Genomic DNA, 22,807 nt, shown 5'->3' on the forward strand with positions numbered 1-22,807 from the left:
GGTTTGAGATGATATCTCATTGTGGTTTTGATTTGCATTTCTCTAATGATTAATGATGTTGTGCATTCTTTCATGTGTTTGTTGGCAATCTGTATATCTTCTTTGGAGAAATGTCTATTTAGGTCTTCTGCCCATTTTTGGATTGGGTTGAGATATTTGTAGTGAGGTGGAGGGACCTAGAGTCTGTCATGTCATACAGAGTGAAGTAAGTCAGAAAGAGAAAAACAAATACCATATGCTAACACATATATATGAAATATAAGAAAAAAAAAAGGGTCATGAAGAACCTAGGGGTAAGATGGGAATAAAGACACAGACCTACTAGAGAATGGACTTGAGGATATGGGGAGGGGGAAGGGTAAGCTGTCACAAAGTGAGAGAGTGGCATGGACATATATACACTACCAAACGTAAAATAGCTAGTGGGAAGCAGCCGCATAGCACAGGGAGATCAGCCCGGTGCTTTGTGACCACCTAGAGGGGTGGGATAGGGAGGGTGGGAGGGAGGGAGACGCAAGAGGGAAGAGATATGGGAACATATGTATATGTATAACTGATTCACTGTGTTATAAAGCAGAAACTACCACACCATTGTAAAGCAATTATACTGCAATAAAGATGTTTAAAATAAAACCCAAATGATAGAGAATCTAAGATTATTAAGAGTTTCAAGGGGCCTTAGAGATCATTCAATTCAATTCTCCATTTGTTAAACGAATACCATCTGTATAAAAACTCACACAAAGTAGGCTGTTCCCAACCACCTCTCTGGATTATAATCTAGCTCATACTTCCTAATGTTACTACAGTCATCATAAAAGACTCTGTTAAGTGATCTGCTGAAATCTATTAAAAACAAATCTATGGTCAGGTTAAACACTCTAACAAAAGAGGAAATAAAAAGAGAAATGATATGCCCAGAAAAAAGAAACTTAAAAGACCCACTGGAGGGCTTCCCTGGTGGCACAGTGGTTAAGAATCCAACTGCCAATGCAGGGGACACGGGTTCAAGCCCTGGTCCGGGAAAATCCCACATGCCATGGGGCAACTAAGCCCATGAGCCACAACTACTGAGCCTGCACTCTACAGCCCTCAAGCCACAACTACTGAGCCTGAGCTCTAGAGCCCGCGAGCCACAACTACTGAGCCCGTGCGCCACAGCTACTGAAGCCTGTGCGCCTAGAGCCTGTGCTCCGGAACAAGAGAAGCCAACGCAATGAGAAACCCATGCACCCCAATGAAGAGTAGCCCCCGCTCAATGCAACTAGAGAAAGCCCACACGCAGCAACAAAGACCCAATGCAGCCAAAAACAAATAAAAATAAAATAAATTAAAAAAAAAGACTCACTGGAAGAATCGAATACAATCGTGTAAGAATCCCAAAATATTCCTTCTGAAGAGAGAAGTCAAAACGAAAATAATCTTGAGAAAAGGGGCTTCCCTTGACATATGTTTGGAAATCAATTTAGAATAAAGTATAATGGGCAATCTAGAGTATAATAACTCTTGAAAATATTTTTACCTCTCCCCCAAGGAAAAACTTTAATTTGAAAATCAGAGACTGTGTAAATAATGTAATTATACTATCAAGTAAGGCAAAAATATCAGAATTCCTTCCATTAAAGCAACTTGATAGTCTCTAAAATACTGAGTTGTTAAACTTTAGATCATACTCAGAAACAACAAGCTTTTAAAAACATTTAGAGAAAGTAACAAAGCTCTATCTGCTTTATTTCTCTGTTTTGCTTTTTTAAAGAACTCATGGGTAGCTAAATTTGGGAGAGCCATTATATGTCATTGTTCTTAAACCTGCATATCATTTAAGAACATTTCTTATTCAACATCTATTCCAAGCGGTCACCTGGCCTTGGTTTGAATACCTCCAGCAAAAATTCACTCCCTCACAGGGAAATCTACTGGGGACAGTTTCAGCAAAGCTGCCTGGATCAATCTCAAGGATGGCCCTCCAGGTGCCTCAGAAACATGCACCCACACTCCTAAGAGCTGAGGCAGGAAGCATCGACTGTGGCCTCGTTATCCCTAGGGTAAATGTTCTCGAAACTGCAGGTGAGTTATGATTCTTTTGTGCTAACATATATCTAAAGACATTATCTTAGTTCCAAGATGTAAGACAAGCAAGCAGGTGGATTTAAGATCACAATTTAACATTTTAAACCAATATGAAAATTCCAAAGCTACTCTCATCACCTAAAAATTATTTTTTCAAGTCATAGACCTCTTAAAATAAAGATTCATTACAACTTCATTATTTTTCACCAAAATTTTCTAAAAACAAAGTCTGGAATTGATAGCTAAGAATCAAATGACTTTTTAAACTTAAGTTACCTTTTCTAGGCAGACTAAGAACCTCAGCCGTAATTTTAAAATGCTAATAGAATTACTTAAGATTAATGAAGACTGCTCAAGGAAGACTCAATGAAATAGAAAATGTAAACATGCAAATTTGACCTTTCATCTAAAAGTCTAAGGTCACTCCCAATTAGCTTAAGTGATTCCACTATTAAATCTTATACATTAATAAGCTTGCAAAAGCTAAGAAAAAAATTTTAGTCTATCCTGATCATGAAAATACACTGCCTAAATTATTTTCATTATCAATTTAAGAGCGTTATACTTTTTTTTCAGCAGGCAATAAAGGATTGGCAAAAAACCTGCCCCTCCCTCCTATGCAAATGCAAAACTCAACTGTATGGTGCTTTTATCCATTTGACGATTTAAATGATTAAAAAATACACAAAATTTAGTTCATTTATCAGAGCTCTACTATAAAGCATGAAAAGCACTGGGATTTACTTATATTAATACTAGGATTCATGTAAAAGTAGTTATAGGAAAGAGAAAAGTATACTGAAATTATTCATGTCATTTATCAGAGAAGAACATTTGGGGGGGGTTGATTTTAGTGGAAATAAAATATACCTAAGAAAACAATATATTTTCACTAAGAGGCATTCTAAAGACAGAATAAGAAGTGTTGTTTGAAAGTAACTGATATTGTGGTCTTCTTCCAATAAGGGGTTAGAGCCCATCTTCATTGTTGATTTTTTAGGCAAGGAAATGGCAAACAAATTAGATAAGAAAGAATGGATATCTATTTTGTAGCAGTGTTTTATTTTAGTGACGTCCAGTTGCTAAGCAGTTTCATAAAGTACCTACCTTAGGGTAGACAGTTGTTAATTTTTGATAAATTTAGGAAAACCAGGGAGATTCAATGCACATGATATATCCTCTCTTTGACAGCAGGTCATCAAAGAGTTTCATCATTAATACTTAATTCCTTTTATTTAAGATTCTGAACTTTATAAAGATGAAACTCTTCTAGGCTAGTTTTTACCTAGAGCATAATTACAGAAATTTAGATAAGTGTGTGGATTGAGTTGTATCCCCCCAAAAAAGATATGTTGAAGTCCTAACCCCCATAATCTCAAAATGCAGCCTTATCTGGAAAGAGGGTTACTGCAGATGTAATGACTTGAGATGAGGAATAGGGCAGGTCCCTAATCTAATATGGCTGGGGCCCTTACAAGAAATAGCCATGTGAAGACAGAGACACACAGGGATACCATGTGACAATGAAGGCAGAAAATCAGCTACAAGCAAGGGAAAAAGATTAGCAGCAAACCACCCAAAGCTAGGAAGAGGCAAGGAAGGATTTTCCTACGTGGTCCAGAGGAAGCAGAGACCTGCCTCTGGACTTCAGTATTCAGAACTGTCAGACAATAAATTTCTGTTGTTTTAAAATGAAATGAGCTATCAAACCATAGAAAGACACAGAGAAACCTTAAATGCACACTACTAAGTGAAATAAGCCAATCTGAAAAGGATACAACACTCTAGGATTCCAACTATCTAACATGCTGGAAAAGGCAAAATTATGAATACAGTAAAAATAATCAGTGGTTCCCAGGTGTTGGGGCGTAGGGGAGGGATGAACAGGTAGAGCACAGAGAATATTTAGAGAAGGGAAACTATTCTGTATGATACTATACTGGTAGATACATGTTTTTACACATTTCCACAAATGCAAAGAATGTAGACTGAAATGTAAACTGCTGACTTTGGGTGATAATGATGTGCCAATGTAGGTTCATCGATGTAACCAACGTACCACACTCTGGTGTGGGATGTTGATTTCGGGGGAAGTTGTATGTGTGTGTGGCAGAGTATATGGGAACTCTATGTACTTTCTAATCAATTTTGCTATGAACCTAAAACTGCTCTAAAATATAAAGTCTGAAAAATAAAAAAATGGTTCTGCTATGCCAGGACTGGGTGACTGAAGTCTAAAGATGTAAGCAAGATGCTAAGGGGCTATGTTTAAAAGATAAAAGAGCAAAATATAAAGCACCTGAAAGCTGACTTTATGCAATGAGTTCTGCTTCTGGCTAAGGCAAACCAGCTTGTATCAGACCAATGATCTTGCCAAGAACAATTAGAAAAGGTGAATAAAATTTATAATATGTACTGTTTGAACATCAAAAAGCTACCAAGGCAGTGAGAACCTGAGGAACTAAGATCCTGGAGAGAAGCTCAATATTTGGATCTACTTTTCCCTTCCGGGTATTTATTAATGTGTAAGCAGTGACTGGGAGACTGAGCAGCCAGGTAAAAGCTAAGAGGCTGAGAAACTATGCAGAGCCTGAAGGATTCTCATGATCCTGAAGAGACAAAAATTAGAGTTGAAGACCTGCCATAAAAAAAAAGGCCCTGCTAACCACCACAGAATTTCAGCTGAGATCCTGAAGAGCTCCACTAAGGTGGTATGTTGGCTCAGGCTTTTCACCAGTTCACAAGAGTTGATTATGTGCATCTCTTCCCAATTGCATGTGCTGTTCAGTGATATCACATTGGTGATTTGAAACTGGCAAGAGTGGAAGTATTTACACTATGGAAATCAGCAAAAGCTATAAATCAGAACCCTTCCTGCTGAATGTCAGTTGTTAAAAACCAACACACCCCTGCCTGCCTTCAAAAAGTAAGGGCAAGCCAGAAACAACCCAGTCCTCAGAAAGACTGAAAAATAGTTTGAAAAATCAATCTCAGATCAATTCAAATAATCAGTCCTTATCTTAGAGTCTAGCAGAAGCAAAATTAAATACTCCCAGAGGAAGATACATTACAGTCTAGACCCTATAGTTGTTTTTTTTTAAAATAAACAATGGTAGTCATATAATAAAAATGATCAGGTATATGGAAAGAGAAGACAAATGATCAAAATCAAGAAAAAAAAAACAATACAAACAAACCAACATTAGATCCAGATATTGGAGAATTCAGTATGGGCTTTAAGGTAACTGATTAAATATGTTCAAAAAATATAGAGGAAAGTATGGGGAACTTCACTAGAACACTGGAATCTATAAAAAAAAGAATCAAATTGTAATTCTAGAAGTAAAAAAATTAAAATGAGAAATTCCATATATGGGTTTGATGGCAGATTAAAAACAGATGAATAAAGGATTAGTAAACTAGAATAGCACTTCATAAATTTTAATGTACAGACAAATCAATGTGGAGACGAAGAATGACTGAGAAGGTCTGGGATGGGGTGGGGCCTGAGAGCCCGCATTTCCAGCAGCCCCATGGGTGGACAGCAGTGCTGCTTCTCTAGGGACCACACATGCTTACTGTTGCTGTTCACCTTGCTATTCACTACTGTGAAGAGCAGGAGTTTACTAGAAAAGAGGTGAGGAGAGAACATCCGGAAACAGAAAGAGAACAAAGAAGGAAAAATATAGAAAAGGATAAATTAGACATTGGGGAACATAGCGAAGATATCATCGCACGTATAACTGAAATTCTAGAAGAGAAGAGAAGGAGAGAATGGAGCAGAAGAAATACCTGAAGAGAGAATGGCTGACATTTTCCAAAGCTGATGAGAGAGGTCAGCGCAGAGTAAAGAAGCTCCAGGAATGCCAAGGAGGAAAAATACAAAGAAAAGTAGTCAGCAGGGGGCTAAGGTAGAGAAGGTATCATATCATAAAGATATGTTGATGTGATTTTTGTCTAATGGAATAAACTCCAGCAAAATACAGGGAAGAGCCACAACATTTTTGAGAAACTGCTTTCATGAACAAGGAAAAATGACTCAGAGGGCAGAACCAAGAAACCAAAGGGTAGAGAAAATATCAAATTAACAGTCCCAGGGATTACACAGAGTATGTACCCTAATGAGGGGGGGAAGGGATGAGGGAGTTTCTGGGGCCATCTTACAATTCCACTTAATACATTAGGTAATTCTAGGTATATTTAAGGGAAAATAATAGAAATACTATACAACTTAAATTGTATAGAAATACTATAGAAATACTATATTTCTATACAATAGAAATACTATATTTCTATACAATAGAAATACTACACTTCCCAACTCATTTTATGAGGCCAACATTACTCTGAAACCAAAATTAAGAAGACATTACAGGAACATATGTATATGTATAACTGATTCACTTTGTTGTAAAGCAGAAACTAACACACCATTGTAAAACAGTTATACTCCAATAAAGATGTTAAAAAAAAAAAGTAGACATTACAAGAAAACTACAGATCAAAATTTTCTGTGAACAAAGATGTAAAAATTCTTCACAAAATTTGAGCAAACTGACTGAAATAATATATCAAAAATAATACATCATGACCAAGAGAAGTGTATCACGGGAATGCAAGGTTGATTTAAATATTCAAAAGCCATTCAGTAGAATTCACAATATTAACAGACTTAACACCACAAACAAAACATATGATTATTTCAATAGATGAAAAGAAAGTGATAAAAGTTTAATTCTATTCATGATTAAAGCGCGCGTGCGCACACATGTAATTTACCTAATTTACACACACACACGGTAAATTAGGACTTAGAAAGGGACTTCCCTAATCCCCAAACTACAGTTAACTTTTACACTGAATGGTGAAATTCTGTAAACTCCACTCTTGAGTTAGGAAAGAAGAGAAAACTACCCAATTTTATTCAGTAGTGTACTGTAAGTTCCAGGTAATACAGTAAGAAATAAAAGTTATGAGGATTGAAAAGGAAGAAGTAAAACTGCAACTATCCTCAGATAATACAACTGTATACCCAGAAAAATTGGAAGAAAAAAAAATCCTACAGAAAAACTATTAGAATAAATAAATTCAGCGAAGTTGATGGGTGAAAGGTAAATACGTTAAAATCAATTCTATTTCTAAATAGTAGTAACAATTAAAAATGATTAATAATATCAAGGGAATACACAAGTATGGATAAAAATAATAAATGATATGCAAAGCTTGTATACAGAAAACTATCATTACTGAGAGAAATTAAAGAAGATTAAAATAACTAAGAGCTATATTTTATTCAAAGATGAAAAACTTGATATTATTACAATGTCAATTTCCCCCCAAATGATCTATAGAATCAATACAATATCAATTAAAATTCCAGCAGGATTTTTTGGTGGAAGTTGACAAATTTAGAAAGTCAAAGGATCAAGAATAGTCAGGACAATTTTCAAGGAAAAAACATTTGGAATACTTACACTGCCAATATCAAGACTTATTACAAAGCTACAGTAATTAACTTGTGATTTTGTGGAAAAATCAACAGATCAAAGGAACAGAATAAAGTTCCAGAACAGACGCACGTGCAGAGGCAGTTGATTTATGATAAAGGTGACCAGGCAGAGCAGTTGGTAAAGGATGAGATATTCCATAAGTGGTGATGACTCAAATGGATATCCTTATATTTTAAAAAAAGTCTTGACCTCCATACCTCATAATCTAAACAAAAATAAATTACAGTTGGATTAAAGATCTAAAAGTAAAAGGCAAAATCATAAAATTTCTAAGAGTACCTTTTGCAGGGGAGGGTATCTTCATGACAATGTGGGGAAGGTAATCTTAAACAGGACCCAAAAAACACTAAAACAAGAAGAAAAATATTGATAAATTCTACATAAAATTAAGAATGCTCTTCAAAAGGCACCATTAAAAGAGTGCAAAGACTGGTTACAGAATGGAAGGTACTTAGATTACCATGACCAACGATGGACTTCTATTCAGAAAACACAAATAATTCCTATAAATCAGAGGAAGGAATGGGGAAGGAAACAAACAAAACAGGTAAGCCAAGAGATAAAGGGGCAAAGGTGTGAACAGGCACTTCATGAAAAAGTGTATCCAAATCTCCAATAAACATATAAAAGCTATTCAGTATCAATAGTTGACAGGGAGATATAAAAACCACAATCAGATTACATTATAGGACTTCCCTGGTGGCGCAGTGGTTAAGAATCCGCCTGCCTACACAGGGGACACGGGTTCAATCCCTGGTCTGGGAAGATCCCATATGCCGTGAAGCAACTAAGCCCGTGAACCACAACTACTGAGCCCTTGTGCCACAACTACTGAAGCCCACATGCCTAGAGCCCATGCTCCGCAACAAGAGAAACCACCTCAATGAGAAGCACACACACCACAACGAAGAGTAGCTCCCGCTCGCCCCAACTAGAGAAAGCCCATGTGCGGCAACGAAGACCCAACGTAGCCAAAAAAAAAAAAAAAGATTACGTTACATTCCCATCAGAATGGTTACTAATAAAAACATACTGCCAACTGTTGGCAAGGATACAGAGTCACTAGCATTTTTAGATATACTGCTGCTGGAACTCTAAATTCAACTAGTTGGGAAAACTATTGGGCAGCATCTAGTAGAGCAGAGTAATTGTATTTCCTATGATCCAGCAATTACACTCCTAGCTAAATGCCCAGCAGAAATGTTTACATACATGAGTCAAATAAAAGATACAAGCAGGAAAGCTGACAGCTGTATGAGCTGCAATACTAACAATGGAATGTTGAAAAGATCCAATTCTTCTTTCACATTAGGATGTACAAATTGTGATTTGCATAAATGGAATACTATACAGCAAATAAAATGAATGAGATACAGCTACTAGCAAAAACAGACTACTCTCACCAACACAATGTTAAATTAAAAAACCCAACATTCAAACACTGATGAATTCTTTCATTTACATGAAGTTTAAAAACAGGTCAAACTAATATGTCAGAATGAGGGATAATGGTTTCTGTTGGGAAATAGGAGAGGATAGTAAAGAGAAAGGCATGATGGGGACCTCTGGGGTACTGCTAATGTCCTATTTCTTGATCAGACTGAGGGTTACATGGAAGTAGTCACTCTTTGAAAACATACAGCTGTACACTTTTCTGCAGGTATTTTGAAGTTTAAAAACTTTTTTATTAAAGAAGATTTAAAAAGAATGAATTAGACTATAAGGACTATAGAACAGTAGTTGTTAAGGAGCTGGGGATGGAGAAAGTAGATAACTACAGAAAAAGTAAAAGGGAGTTTGGCAGGGGGCGCTTGATGGAATCGTTCTGTATCTTGATTGTGGGACCAGTTACACTAGTGAATGCATTCATCAAAATTCAAAGAACTATATGCCGGAAAGAGGTAATTTTGCTGAATGCAAATTATACATCAATAAAAATTGTAATTTAGATATAAAAAGTAATTAGTTCATTTGATTTCTTTTTATGTTTATGAAAAATTAATGGTAGCACACAATTTGTTTTGGTAATCAGAAACAAAGCAGAAAATTTTCAGTGAAAAAAATTCTACTTCCTCTTAAGGCTTACTAACATTTTTTCATCTTGGGCCAATGAATCTAGAAACTAAAGTTTGTTTGAGGTCATTAATTTCTGGTGCATTCTGGGAAACAGTTTGCCTTTACTGGCTCTCAAAATTTTTCACATTTATTTTAGGTCATCTTACTCTAATATATCTATGAACATGTAAGGAGGAAATTAAATTGAGGTTCACTGTGAAAGCAACACACATCCAAAATAGACAGACAGCATCATATCCATCCCATGGAAAAGCAGGAAAACCAGGGGACCCTCAGAAAGTAACAAATTATGAAAAGCATCTCTTAAGAAGCAGGGAAGCCTCCTTTGCTCACAGATATTTAAGTTTTGCCTTACTGTGAAAGATCCAAGGCTTTATCCTATAAACAGTTAGTACTAGATATTAGTTTAAAAAATTTTCCCCGTGTCATCTGAACCTCACTCTTCAAGAGAAAAAAAAAGGTAATATTATAGTTGCCTAAGGTCATTTAATGTCCCAAGGTCTCCCTGCCCCTGACCCCAACTGGGAACAAACATTCCGTATTTTGTAACTTAAGGGTTGGTTATACCATGAGCTAGTTGTGTTAAGGCAGGCAACACAGCTGCATTTTTATAGCTGTTGGCTAAATATAATACCTTGCAAGAAAAGTATCTTACCACTTGCGCTGGAACTTGTTCCATTTTTGCAGCGGGAGTTCCTGGTCTTGGGTAAAATTGGTTAATAAAGAGACTTGGAAATTTGTACTCTTCAACAAGTTTCACTGTTTCTTGAAAATCTTGGTCTGTTTCTCCAGGAAAACCACAGATAATGTCTGTAGCAATAGTTATTCCAGGAACTCTAGAAAATAATAAAACAAATATGTACAAAGTTGACTACAGTCCATAATTATTCTATTTCCTTGACATTTTAAATACCACTATTCCTTTAAAATTAAATTTTATTTTTAGAAAAGGGACATTTGCAAACAGTTTTAAAATGCCCTAAATACTAAAAGTTTATGGAAAACACGGCCCCCATCATCCTCAGGAAATACCCATTTTAAAAAATTTCAGATGTTTCTTCATCCTTCTATATTTTAATATTGATGCTTATTCTATTTCTAGACTTATTGACTATTAGGCAATATTTGCAGACTTCAATGAGGATTCAGCTCTTTAAACTACTCTATCCTTCCCCTCCCAACATAATCACGGCTCAATTTTTAGTTAAATTAATAGTGTTAAGAGTATTTCCATTGGTATAAATGCTGAGATATTGTTCACTTTCACAGCTAACTGGTATACTATCAATAAGTTTTCTTGTGCCATATTTAATTTTTCCTAGAGTTAATAATTTCCTTTTTAAAAAAATTGCTTAATAGTCTATGTACCTATGTAAATGTTTTCCAGAAGATCCATCAGCTCTATCAAAAACCAATACTACTTTCTAAACTCTCAATGTACAATATAATTTACCAGTTCCATTTTTCTCTCTGGAAATGCCACTCCTAACTTTCTTCAAGTATGTGTTGCTTTCATAATGAACCAGCTGTTACCCTTGAATGTGGTTCCCTGGCTTTCTTTTCAATCCCCCCGCCTTTATTTTCTGGATCCTATGCCTTCCTAATTCTTGACTATTCTATTCTCCTTAATTCTGCTGGAGCATTCTTTCAGAAGCTTCATCAAAACGAGTGGCAGGGAAGTTTTGTTGTTATTGTTTTAGCATCTCTGAACATGTCTTAATCCACACACAACTGACTGATAGTGTGGGGTGCATAGCCCTCCAAAATGAAAAGTATTACCCATCAGAATTTTGTATTGTTCCCTTTTTTTTTTTTAAGTTGGCAAGGTTGAGATGAGATGTCCAGATCCACTATGATGCAAACTTCTTTACATGTGCCCCACTATCTTTTTCAAAGCTTTTAGGCTACTAATTTTTTTCAATGTTTTTAAATTTCATGATAATAGGTCTTGGATTAAGTATTTAAATATTTGTACAGGGTACAATCTGGAGACTCATGGTCTATAGATCTAATTTTATGCTATTTTAAAAATCATTTTTCTCTCTCTGAAAGTCCTCTCCTTTGAATGTTGAAACTGCAGGATTGACCCTCTAAGGCTGCTCCACTATTATTTTCCATCTTGTGCTTTTGTTACATTTTCTGAAAGATTTACTTGAGTTTATCTTCCAATGCTTCAATTGAAAAAATTGTTTATCATATTTTAAATTTCTAAGAGCTCTTTCTCATTTTCCAGTTTTCCTTTCCACAGCTTACTGTTTTTTAGAGATGCAACATCTTTTCTTAACTCTTTGAGGATACCAATTACAGTTTATCCACAATCTTTCCTTTGCTCACTATAACTGTACCTATTTCCTCTGGGTTCTTGGATTTTGGTCCCTTTCATTCATGACTAAGACCTGCCGTAATAAATAGTGACTCTTGCTGCCCTTTAATACTTAAGAATAAAGCACTAAAAGCTTTTCATCAGAGTGACTGGGTAACAAGCTCCATTTGTTTTTCAATAGGTCCATATGTTAGCATCTTGGAAGTCATTTCTCTTTGGCCATTGAGTTTCTCCATAAGTATGCTACAATATTCTCTGTGAAAGAATGACAAATTTATTTTTAAAAATATTTCTTTCTTGCTTTCTGCTTAGTCTCACCCAGCTCTTAACTTGGCTGAACTTCAATTAGTAAGGGAAGTTCCAAGGTCTGGAACTTTTCTATCTGATGCTAAATAGAAAATGAGACAATATACATACAGAAAAATCTAACAGTATATTTGGAAAAAAAAATTTTTTTAAATTTTATCGTGCTATAATTTTTTTTTTCTCTTTTAAGGATAATTATCAAAATTACTGTTGAAAACCATAAAAAATATACTTTTACAGTAAATTGTAAATAAAAAGACTATTTTCTAGACTAACTAAAGCATGTGAAATAGAATTATGTTAATAACTTCAATTAGCAATTTTTTACAGTTGACTTACAACTATTTCTGAACAAAAGAAATCCACACCTAAAAATAAAAGTAATGGAGCACAGCAGAAGTGACAGAGAAGAGTCCATCTCCCCTAAGAAATTAGGAAAAAAAAAAAAAAAGAGAAATTGCCTGTGAAACACTGCAGCGACAAAGACAATTGGTTATTGTTCCAGCTATGAATTGGAATGAACTTGGCACTAGAATATGGGGTATTCCCAGAGGAAAGTACCTTACTGATCCTCCCCCCACTCACCCCACATCCTTGATCCAATGTAGTTGAGTTCACTATTATGTAACACCTGCTTACTTTGGCCTTAAAGTCCATAGTGAAAAAGAAAAGGCAAACCTTTACAGTAGTCATCATAAATGTTAAGGAAGGGGATGTTCAATGTATAAATATATTTGATAATCTACACAAAAAGGTGACCAATAACAGAGGTGGGGATAGGACACTATGAATTCATGAAAGACCTAAGTTAGTAATTAAAAGTAAAAGCAGTTTAAGTTTCAAAGTATATAAGACTATAAACTGATTACCCAAAAAATGTTTGCAAAGTAGAGACTACACTTTAATATTGAAGCTCATCAATACATTGATTTTGTATATACAAATCATGCTACTTAGGTTCTTCAAAATAATTGGGCTCCTTAGGTGAACCAAATAAAACATCTCATATTTACACTGCTAATTTACTTATTAGTAAATATTCTCTTCAGTTCATAAGAAAAATAAAAAATGTTTGAAGTGGACCAAATTCTAAACGAATTGCATGTATATGATTTAAGTGGCTATAAGGAAATTTTAAGGGGTGTAAAATAGAATATTAATCCAAATATTTAATATGCTAATTGTGAGTAAATGCTGTTTTTTGAGATGGTATGAATTTTCAAATTATTAAAATTTTTAAAAATGATCATTTCCACAAATTTATTGAAGCTGTGAGTCTAATAAATATAATTACTAGGTATTATGCCTTTTTAAAATTTAAAAGACCTTCTATATTTACATTTTCATAGTAGTATTAATTCTGAAGGAATGATGAAAATGTCCAATTAGCTTAAATAAGAGGAGTTTTGACCCATTTTTTTTCTGACTTATACTTGCTATTTACTTGCAAAAAGAGTTCATTAAATAACTTGGGAATGGAATTAATGAGAAAGTTGCCAATTATGCATCTGAATTGAGCTGTATGATTTAGTTATGAAAATCGATCAGGGACATGTAAGTAGAGTACTACCTATTTGCTGGCACTAAGCCAGCATTTAAGAAAGCCCCAAATATTTTAAAATACTTAATTATTCACCTTGACTAAAAATACATACATATATACATGCCATACTGTATCTGAAATACTACAAAAAATGTTGTACTTTAATACACCTCAAGACTTTCACTTGCAATTTGGTGTTTCACTGGAAAAAATATAAAAAGGATGATTCTATTTCATTCTTTAGAACAATAAGTTATGAGCTTCAAATTCCACATGTGAAAAAAGTGAGACTAACACACACACTATCTACCTCAAAAGAAAGCGGTAAAAATGATCAGAAAAAGGATCAGACCTATTAAAATTATTAGGCATAAACAAAACACATGATTAAAAGAGACATTTTTTAGTCCTATAGAGATTAATTCCAGGACAATTACTCCACAATTTCATGGAAGCTAAATTGGAAGCAGAAAGGGAATAAAAAGCATCTTGAATGGAATGAAAATAAAAATATAAAAATATACCGTATCTAAATATATGGGATGCAGCTAAAGCAGTGCTTAGAAAGCAATTTATAGATTTAAATGTCTGTGTTAGAAAGAGGTAAACAATAATCTAAGCTTCCACCTTAAGAAGTTTTAAAACAGGAGCAAATCAAACCCAAAGTAAAATAAAGTAAATAATAAAGGTAAAAGAAGTTCAATAAAATAGAAAATAGAGAAAAAACAATAAAAGTAAGGTGCACCTTTAAAAATAATTAATAAAATTACTAAACTACTAGTAGACTGAGAAGAAAAGAGAAGACACAAATGACTGACTTCAGGCATGAAGGAGGGGACAGCACACTACAGTTGTTATCAACATTAAAAGGATACTAAGGGTATATTGTAAGCAATTTTAAGCCAATAAATTAAAAACTTAGATGAAACAGGAAAATTCTTTGAAAGACAGAAATTATAAAAACTGAAGAAGCAGAAAACCTGCATAGCCTTTTATCTATTACAAAAATTGAATTTGTAATTTAAAATACTGTCACCAAAGAAAACAACACAAAACAATGGAGGCATGCAGGCCCAGATGACTTCACATTTAAGAGAGAATAAAACTAACTCTACAGAGACTATTTCTTTCCTTTTTTTTTCTTTTGTTTTTTTTTGGGGGCCATGCAGCTTGCTTTGGGATCTTAGTTCCCCAACCATGGATCAAACCTGGGGCCCTGGCAGTGAGAGACCTGAGTCCTAACCACTGGACTGCCAGGGAATTCCCAGAGACTGTTTCAAAAATAGATGAGAGGGCTTCCCTGGTGGCGCAGTGGTTGCGCGTCCGCCTGCCGATGCAGGGGAACCAGGTTCGCGCCCCGGTCTGGGAGGATCCCACATGCCGCAGAGCTGCTGGGCCCGTGAGCCATGGCCGCTGGGCCTGCGCTCCGGAGCCTGTGCTCCGCAACGGGAGAGGCCGCAGCAGAGGGAGGCCCGCATACCACAAAAAAAAAAAAAAAAAATAGATGAGAAACGCATTTTACAAGTCCAGCAATAGTAGCCTGTATGAAAACCAAAGAAAGAGATGGAAATAATTCCAGGCCAATAACCCTCATGAACTCAGAGACAAAAATTCTTAACAGAAGATAAGCAAAGTGAGCCTCAAAACACATAAAAAGTATTGTATATCATGACCATGTTTTTAATCTCAGAAATGCAAGGGTTGGTATGACGTGCAAATATCAATTAATGCAATAAGCCATATGAAAAGAATAAAGGATAAAACCCCCATGGTGATATTGGTACATGCAGAAAACTCAGTTTACAAGTCCAGTACCCATTCGTGATAAAAACTCTCAGCAAAGAAAGAACAGAAGGAAACTACTGCAATCTGATAAAGGATCTACAGCTATTATCATATTTATTGGTGAAAGACTAAATGCTTTTCCATTAAGAATAGTAACAAGACAGAGAATTCTGTTCTCACTTCTTCAAAATATTAGTGGAGTAGAACATTATAATCAGTGCAGAAAAGCAAGAGAAAGAAATGAAAAGCATACAGATTGAAAAGGAAAAAGTCTTTTTTTTTGGCAAGTGACATAATCTCATACATAGAAAATCTAAGGAATCTAATGAATCTACTAGAATAAATGAGTTCACCAAAGCTAAGGATCAACATATAAAAATCAACTGTATTTTCTACTGTATAGCACAAGGAACTATGCTCAATATTACGTAACAACCTAAATGGGAAAAGAATTTGAAAAAGAATAGATACAGGTATATGTATAACTGAATCACTTTGCTGTACACCTGAAACTATCAAAACACTGTTAATCAACTACACTCCAATATAAAGTAAAAAGTTAAAAAAAATCAATTTTATTTTTATATATTAGTAATGAATAATGAGGAAATGAAATCAAGAAAGCAGTTCCATTCACAATAGCATAAAATACTTAAGAATAAATTTGAGCATAGAAACAGATAATTTAAAGAGTTTCTTAAAATTTGCTGAGAGAAAGAAAAACAGCTAAAATAAATTGAAAAATATATCATTTTCATGGACTGGAAGATTATACTGTTGTTAAGATGGTTAGTCTCTTCAAAACGATACTAAGATTCAGTGCAAAAAAAGAACTACCATATGACCCAGCAATCCCACTACTGGGCATATACCCTGAGAAAACCATAATTCAAAAAGAGTCATGTACCACAATGTTCATTGCAGAACTATTTACAATAGCCAGGACATGGAAGCAACCTAAGTGTAAAAAAAAAAAGGTTCTGAAGAACCTAGGGGCAGGACAGGAATAAAGATGCAGACGTAGAGCATGGACTTGAGGACACGGGGAGGCGGAAGGGGAAGCTGGGATGAAGTGAGAGAGTGGCACGGACATATATACACTACCAAATGTGAAATATTTAGCTAGTGGGAGGCAGCCACATAGCACAGGGAGATCAGCTCTGTGCTCTGTGACTGCTTAGAAGGGCGGGATAGAGAGGGTGGGAGGGAGACGCAAGAGTGAGGGGATATATTTACACATATAGCTGATTCACTTTGTTATATAGCAGAAACTAACACAACACTGTAAAGCAATTATACTCTAATAAAGGTGTTAAAAATAAAATAAATAAATAAATAATTAAGAAAAAAAGACTCAGTGCAACTACTATCAAAATATTTCAGGATGTTTTTCTGTAGAAAACATCGACAAGCTGATTCTAAATTTATATGGAAATGTAAAGGGCCTAAAATAGCCAAAACAATTTTGAACGAGAACAAAGTTAGTGGAATGGATGAACCTGACTTAAAAGACTTACTACAAAGCTACACTATCAAGACATTGTGGTAGCAGTATAATGACAGATCAGTGGAACAGCATAGAGTCCAAAAATATACCCATACATTTATGGTTCATTTTCAACAAAACTGCCAAGGCAATTCAATGAGGGCAGGTGACAGTGTTTTCAATAAATGGTGCTGGAGCAATTGGATACCATATGCCCCCCCAGAAATACTTATTAGACCCTTACCTTACCTTACATTATACACAAAAAGTACTTCTATAGGAATCATAGATATAAATGTAAGAGCTAGAATTACTAAACTTCCAGAAGAAAATCTTTGTGACTTGAGTAAGGAAAAGATTTCTTAGCTATAACACCAACCGCACAATTTATGAAAAAAAATTGGATAAACTGATAAATTGGACTTATTGAAAACACATCATTAAGAAAACAAAAAGAGAAGCCATAGACTGGGAAAAAGTATTTACATACCATATATCTGATAAAAAGATTTGTATATTTTGTGTACAAAATATTTTAAGAACTCTTATGTCTCACCAACAGGAAGACAACACAACTGTACAATGGGCAAAGGATTTTAACACTTAACTAAAGAAGATATATGAATAGTTAATAAGTGCATAAAAAACTGCCCAACGTTGTTAATAATCAGGGCAATGCAAGTTAAAATCTTGTAAGATGCCACACACCCAGGAGAATGGCTATATTGAAAAAACACTAGAAAACAACAGACATCGATGTGCATACCGAGAAACTGAAACCCTTATCCATTGTAGGTGGGACTTTCAAATGGTGCAGTTACTTTGGGAAATGGTTTGGCAATTGTTTGAAAAGTTAAATACACACTTACTCTGCCTAAGAAAGTCTACTCCTAGCTACCTACACAAGAGAAATTAAAACATATGTCCACACAAGGACTTGTATGTGGATTTTTACAGCAGCATTCTTCATAATAGCTTCAACCTGGAAACAGTCCAAGTGTCTATCAACTGGTGAATGGATAAACAAAATGTGACATACCCATACAATGGAAATTTACTTACAAATAAAAGAGAAGCAACTAATGATACAGGCACCAACGTGGATGAACCCTGAAAACACCCTAAGAAGGAAGACACAAAGGATTACTTACTGTTTCCATTTACATGAAATTTCTACAAGAAGCAAAACTAGAGAGACAGGAAACTGATCAGTGGTTGCCTGGGACTGGGGGCAGGGATTCACTCCAAACAGGCATTAGGAAACTCTGCGTCATAACCAAAGCATTCTAAAACTGACTTGGGATGATGGTTGCACAAATGTATACATTCACTAAAAATCTTCAAACATACTCTTACACTGGGTGCTTACTGGATGGTATCTGACTTATACCCACAGCAACCCTCTTAAAAGTGAAAGAAACAAAACTAGAACAAAAAACATCTTTCTGAAGACAGAGAGACAGTTATGCAATCCTCCATAACAGCGGTCCCCAACCTTTTTGGCCCCAGAGACCAGTTTCATGGAAGACAATTTTTCCACGGATGGGGCTGGGGGGCAGGGGTAGGTGGGGGATGGTTCAGGCAGTAATGCGAGCTATGGGGAGCGGCAGATGAAGCTTCCCTGCTCGCCCGTCGCTCACCTCCTGCTGTGCGTCCCGGTTCCTAACAGGCCGAGGACTGCCAGGGGTTGGGAACCCCTGCTCCAGAACATACTTTATTCTAAGAAGTCCTACTAGCTAAGCTTTTGACAAAGCATAGTCCAAGAATTAAATATGGCCAAATAGGGGCAAAAGGCAAAGATAATAAAAGGTAAGGTTAAGGTTGAAAGGGAATTATGTTCAGAGCCTGCTATCAGGAAGGACTAGAAGGAGGAAAACTTGGACTTATTTCCCAACTACTGATTTATGACAAAGAGCAATCATTCTGTTCACACCGAAAGAGGAAACTTAGGGAGAAACAATACGACATCTTCAAATAAAGTTAAGACACCTTTCAGCAGCTTTAAATTTATTTTCATAATTTTACGAAGAAATTCTTAAAGGACCTGAGCTGAAAACAGAAAAAGCCCTGAAACATTTAGATAAGGGCTGAAAAGCCATAATGAGTCACTAGGCAAAGAAAGACTGGTGTGGCTTGGGAGTTCATCCCTAATTTTTAAACATGGATATCTAGGAGAAAACGCTTCCCATGTGTAACCGAGGGGCTCTGCCACTAACTAGCTGCATGCTCTTGGGCAAATTACTTATTTAGCACTAGTATGCTTCAGTTTCCTTTTCTATAAAATAAGAATAATAAAAGTATTCACAGATAACAGGATTAATGAGTTAGTACATATATTAGTTGCTCAGGACAGTGCCTGCTACGTACTGCCTGACATGTTTTAGCTATTATTATTGTAACCCTGTCAGAGAGATGATAACAACAACTATCATTTATTATATAATACTAAGTGCCAGGCAATATGTGAACAACTTACACCTTATTTAATACAACCTCCACATAAGACAGATTCTATTTTGTCCCTGTGGGAAATAGGGAAAGCACCATTAGGGAAATAAGATTCAAAAAGGTGGAAGAAATTGCCAATCATCACAGAATCACTAAATGGTAAACGAAGGATCACCTGTCAGAGAGATGATAACAACTATCATTTATTATATAATACTAAGTGCCAGGCAATATGTGAACAACTTACACCTTATTTAATACAACCTCCACATAAGACAGATTCTATTTTGTCCCTGTGGGAAATAGGGAAAGCACCATTAGGGAAATAAGATTCAAAAAGGTGGAAGAAATTGCCAATCATCACAGAATCACTAAATGGTAAACGAAGGATCAGTCTTATCTCTTATTTGTGTCACTTAGGTACTCATCTCATTGATGTACACACTTGAGCAAACCTTAACGAACAGAAAACTGTGTATAGAACTGCTCTTTAAGTTACCTTCTAAGTAAAAACTTGTCTGAGCTATTTTAACTTTATTCTTTTAGTTTTACTTAGTTTTACTTTATTTTTAGTTGTCAACTTATATTGAACAGTTTTTATTTGTGCAGTTGTTTTTAACATAATTAGACTTCCAGAAACAAACTCAGTTCTGGTGTAATTCCTTCGTTAGATACTTCTGGACTTTTGTCAGGCGGCGCTGAAGCTGGAATATTGTTCATATCTACGGCATTTTAGAATTTCTTACACTTTATATACAAATCACTTCACCATGTCAGTGTCTTCTAATTTTTTTGTGATGAAGAATATCAAACTGATCATGTCATGTCAACTTTGTTTTAGTGTCTTTTATACTCTGATCATGCACTCCTGCTAAAATTTTCTACTAACACTTATCGACGCTACCAGATACAAAAGAAATGTGAGCAGAAACAGGGGCCATATGTGTAATAGAAGGAGAAGAGTCCAGGTTCAAGGTAGTTGGTGTGGTCTTGTTCCCCATTTCTGTTAGTCTCTTAAGGAACACAAAAGCAAGCTAGCGACTATTAAGCACGTACTATACGGCAGCTGCTATTATAAATGCTTTACATTCATTACTTTACTTGGTCTTCACAGCAGACCAGGAAGGGATGTGTTGTCATCCCTATTTTGTGAAAGAGGGACCTGAGGCTCAGAAAAGTAAGATAATCTGTGAAAATGTGGCTAGAAAATGGGGACCCAAATCTGTCTGGATTTAAATCTGATTTCCTTCTAGTGGTACTATTACTGCTTCCTCTCTCTGAGCCACCCGTAAATAGGAATAATTACATCTACCTATTTGTTGATGAGTGATGATAATGATCAAAAAAAATGTTAGCAGGCAACCATTTGGGTTTTATTTATTTATTTATTTTTAACATCTGTATTGGAGTATAATTGCTTTACAATGGCATGTTAGTTTCTGCTTTATAACAAAGTTAATCAGCTATACATATATGTACATACCCATATCTCTTCCCTCTTGGTTCTCGCTCCCTCCCACCCTCCCTATCCCACCCCGCTAGGTGGTCACAAACCACCAAGCTGATCCCCCTGTGCTATGCGGCTGCTTCCCACTAGCTATTGGTTTTACATTTGGTAGTGTATATATGTCCATGCCACTCTCTCACTTTGTCCCAGCTTACACTTCCCCCTCCCCGTATCCTCAAGTCCATTCTCTAGTAGGTCTGCGTCTTTATTCCCATCCTGTCCTTAGGTTCTTCATGACCTTTTTTTTTTTTAGATTCCATATATATATGATAGCATAGGGTACTTGTTTATCTCTTTCTGACTTACTTCACTCTGTATAACAGACTCTAGGTGCATCCACCTCCAAAGTTAATCAGCTATACATATATGTACATACCCATATCTCTTCCCTCTTGGTTCTCGCTCCCTCCCACCCTCCCTATCCCACCCCGCTAGGTGGTCACAAACCACCAAGCTGATCCCCCTGTGCTATGCGGCTGCTTCCCACTAGCTATTGGTTTTACATTTGGTAGTGTATATATGTCCATGCTACCCTTCCCCCTCCCCATATCCTCAAGTCCATTCTCTTGTAGGTCTGTGTCTTTATTCCCATCTTACCCCTAGGTTCTTCATGAACTCTTTTTTTTCTTAGATTCCATATATATGTGTTAGCATATGGTATTTGTTTTTCTCTTTCTGACTTACTTCACTCTGTATGACAGACTCTAGATCCGTCCACCTCACTACAAATGTCTCAATTTCATTTCTTTGTATGGATAAGTAATATTCTATTGTATATATGTGCCTCATCTTCTTTATCCATTCTTCTGTTGATGGACACTTAGGTTGCTTCCATGTCCTGGCTATTGTAATAAGTTCTGCAATGAACATTGTGGTACATGACCCTTTTCGAATTATGGTTTTCCAAAGGTATATGCCCAGTAGTGGGATTGCTGGGTCGTACGGTAGTCCTATTTATAGTTTTTTAAGGAGCCTCCATACTGTTCTCATAGTGGTTGTATCAATTTACATTCCCACCAACAGTGCAAGAGTGTTCCCTTTTCTCCACACCCTCTCCAGCATTTATTGTTTGTTGATTTTTTGATGATGGCCATTCTGACCGGTGTGAGATGATATCGCACTCTGTCATAGAGTGTTCTTCCTATGTTTTCCTCAAAAAGTTTGATAGTGTCTGGCCTAACATTTAGGTCTTTAATCCATTTTGAGTCTATTTTTGTGTATGCTGTTAGGGAGTATTCTAATTTCCTTCTTTTACATGTAGCTGTCCAGTTTTCCCAGCACCACTTATTGAAGAGCCGGTCTTTTCTCCATTGTATATTCTTGCCTCCTTTATCAATAATAAGGTGACCATATGTGCGTGGTTTTATCTCTGGGTTTTCGATCCTGTTCCATTGATCTATATTTCTGTTTTTGCGCCAGTACCACACTGTCTTGATTACTGTAGCTTTGTAGAATAGTCTGAAGTCCGGGAGCCTGATTCCTCTAGCTCCGTTTTTCTTTCTCAAGATTGCTTAGGCTATTCGGGGTCTTTTGTGTTTCCATGCAAATTGTGAAATATTTTGTTTTAGTTCTCTGAAGAATGCCAGTGGTAGTTTGATAGGGATTGCATTGGATCTGTAGATTGCTTTGGGTAGTAGAGTCATTTTCACAATGTTGATTCTTCCAATCCAAGAACATGGTATATCTCTCCATCTATTTGTATCATCTTTAATTTCTTTCATCAGTGTCTTATAATTTTCTGCATACAGGTCCT

At 35.8% G+C, this 22,807-nt stretch overlaps 1 protein-coding gene across 10 annotated transcripts in view; it reads right to left on the minus strand.

Annotated features, from left to right (window-relative positions):
• CDKAL1 (CDK5 regulatory subunit associated protein 1 like 1) overlaps window positions 1–22,807 on the minus strand; it is a 678,378-nt gene that overhangs the window by 172,975 nt on the left and 482,596 nt on the right. For all 10 annotated transcript variants that reach the window (XM_024121827.3, XM_024121823.3, XM_028479372.2 and 7 more), the window contains one exon: window positions 10,312–10,492. In XM_024121827.3, coding sequence (XP_023977595.1) covers window positions 10,312–10,492 — 181 coding nt within the window. The remainder of the gene's footprint in view (window positions 1–10,311; window positions 10,493–22,807) is intronic.

This window comes from Physeter macrocephalus, chromosome 18 (genome assembly GCF_002837175.3).
Source record: "Physeter macrocephalus isolate SW-GA chromosome 18, ASM283717v5, whole genome shotgun sequence".
Classification (NCBI taxonomy): domain Eukaryota; kingdom Metazoa; phylum Chordata; class Mammalia; order Artiodactyla; family Physeteridae; genus Physeter; species Physeter macrocephalus.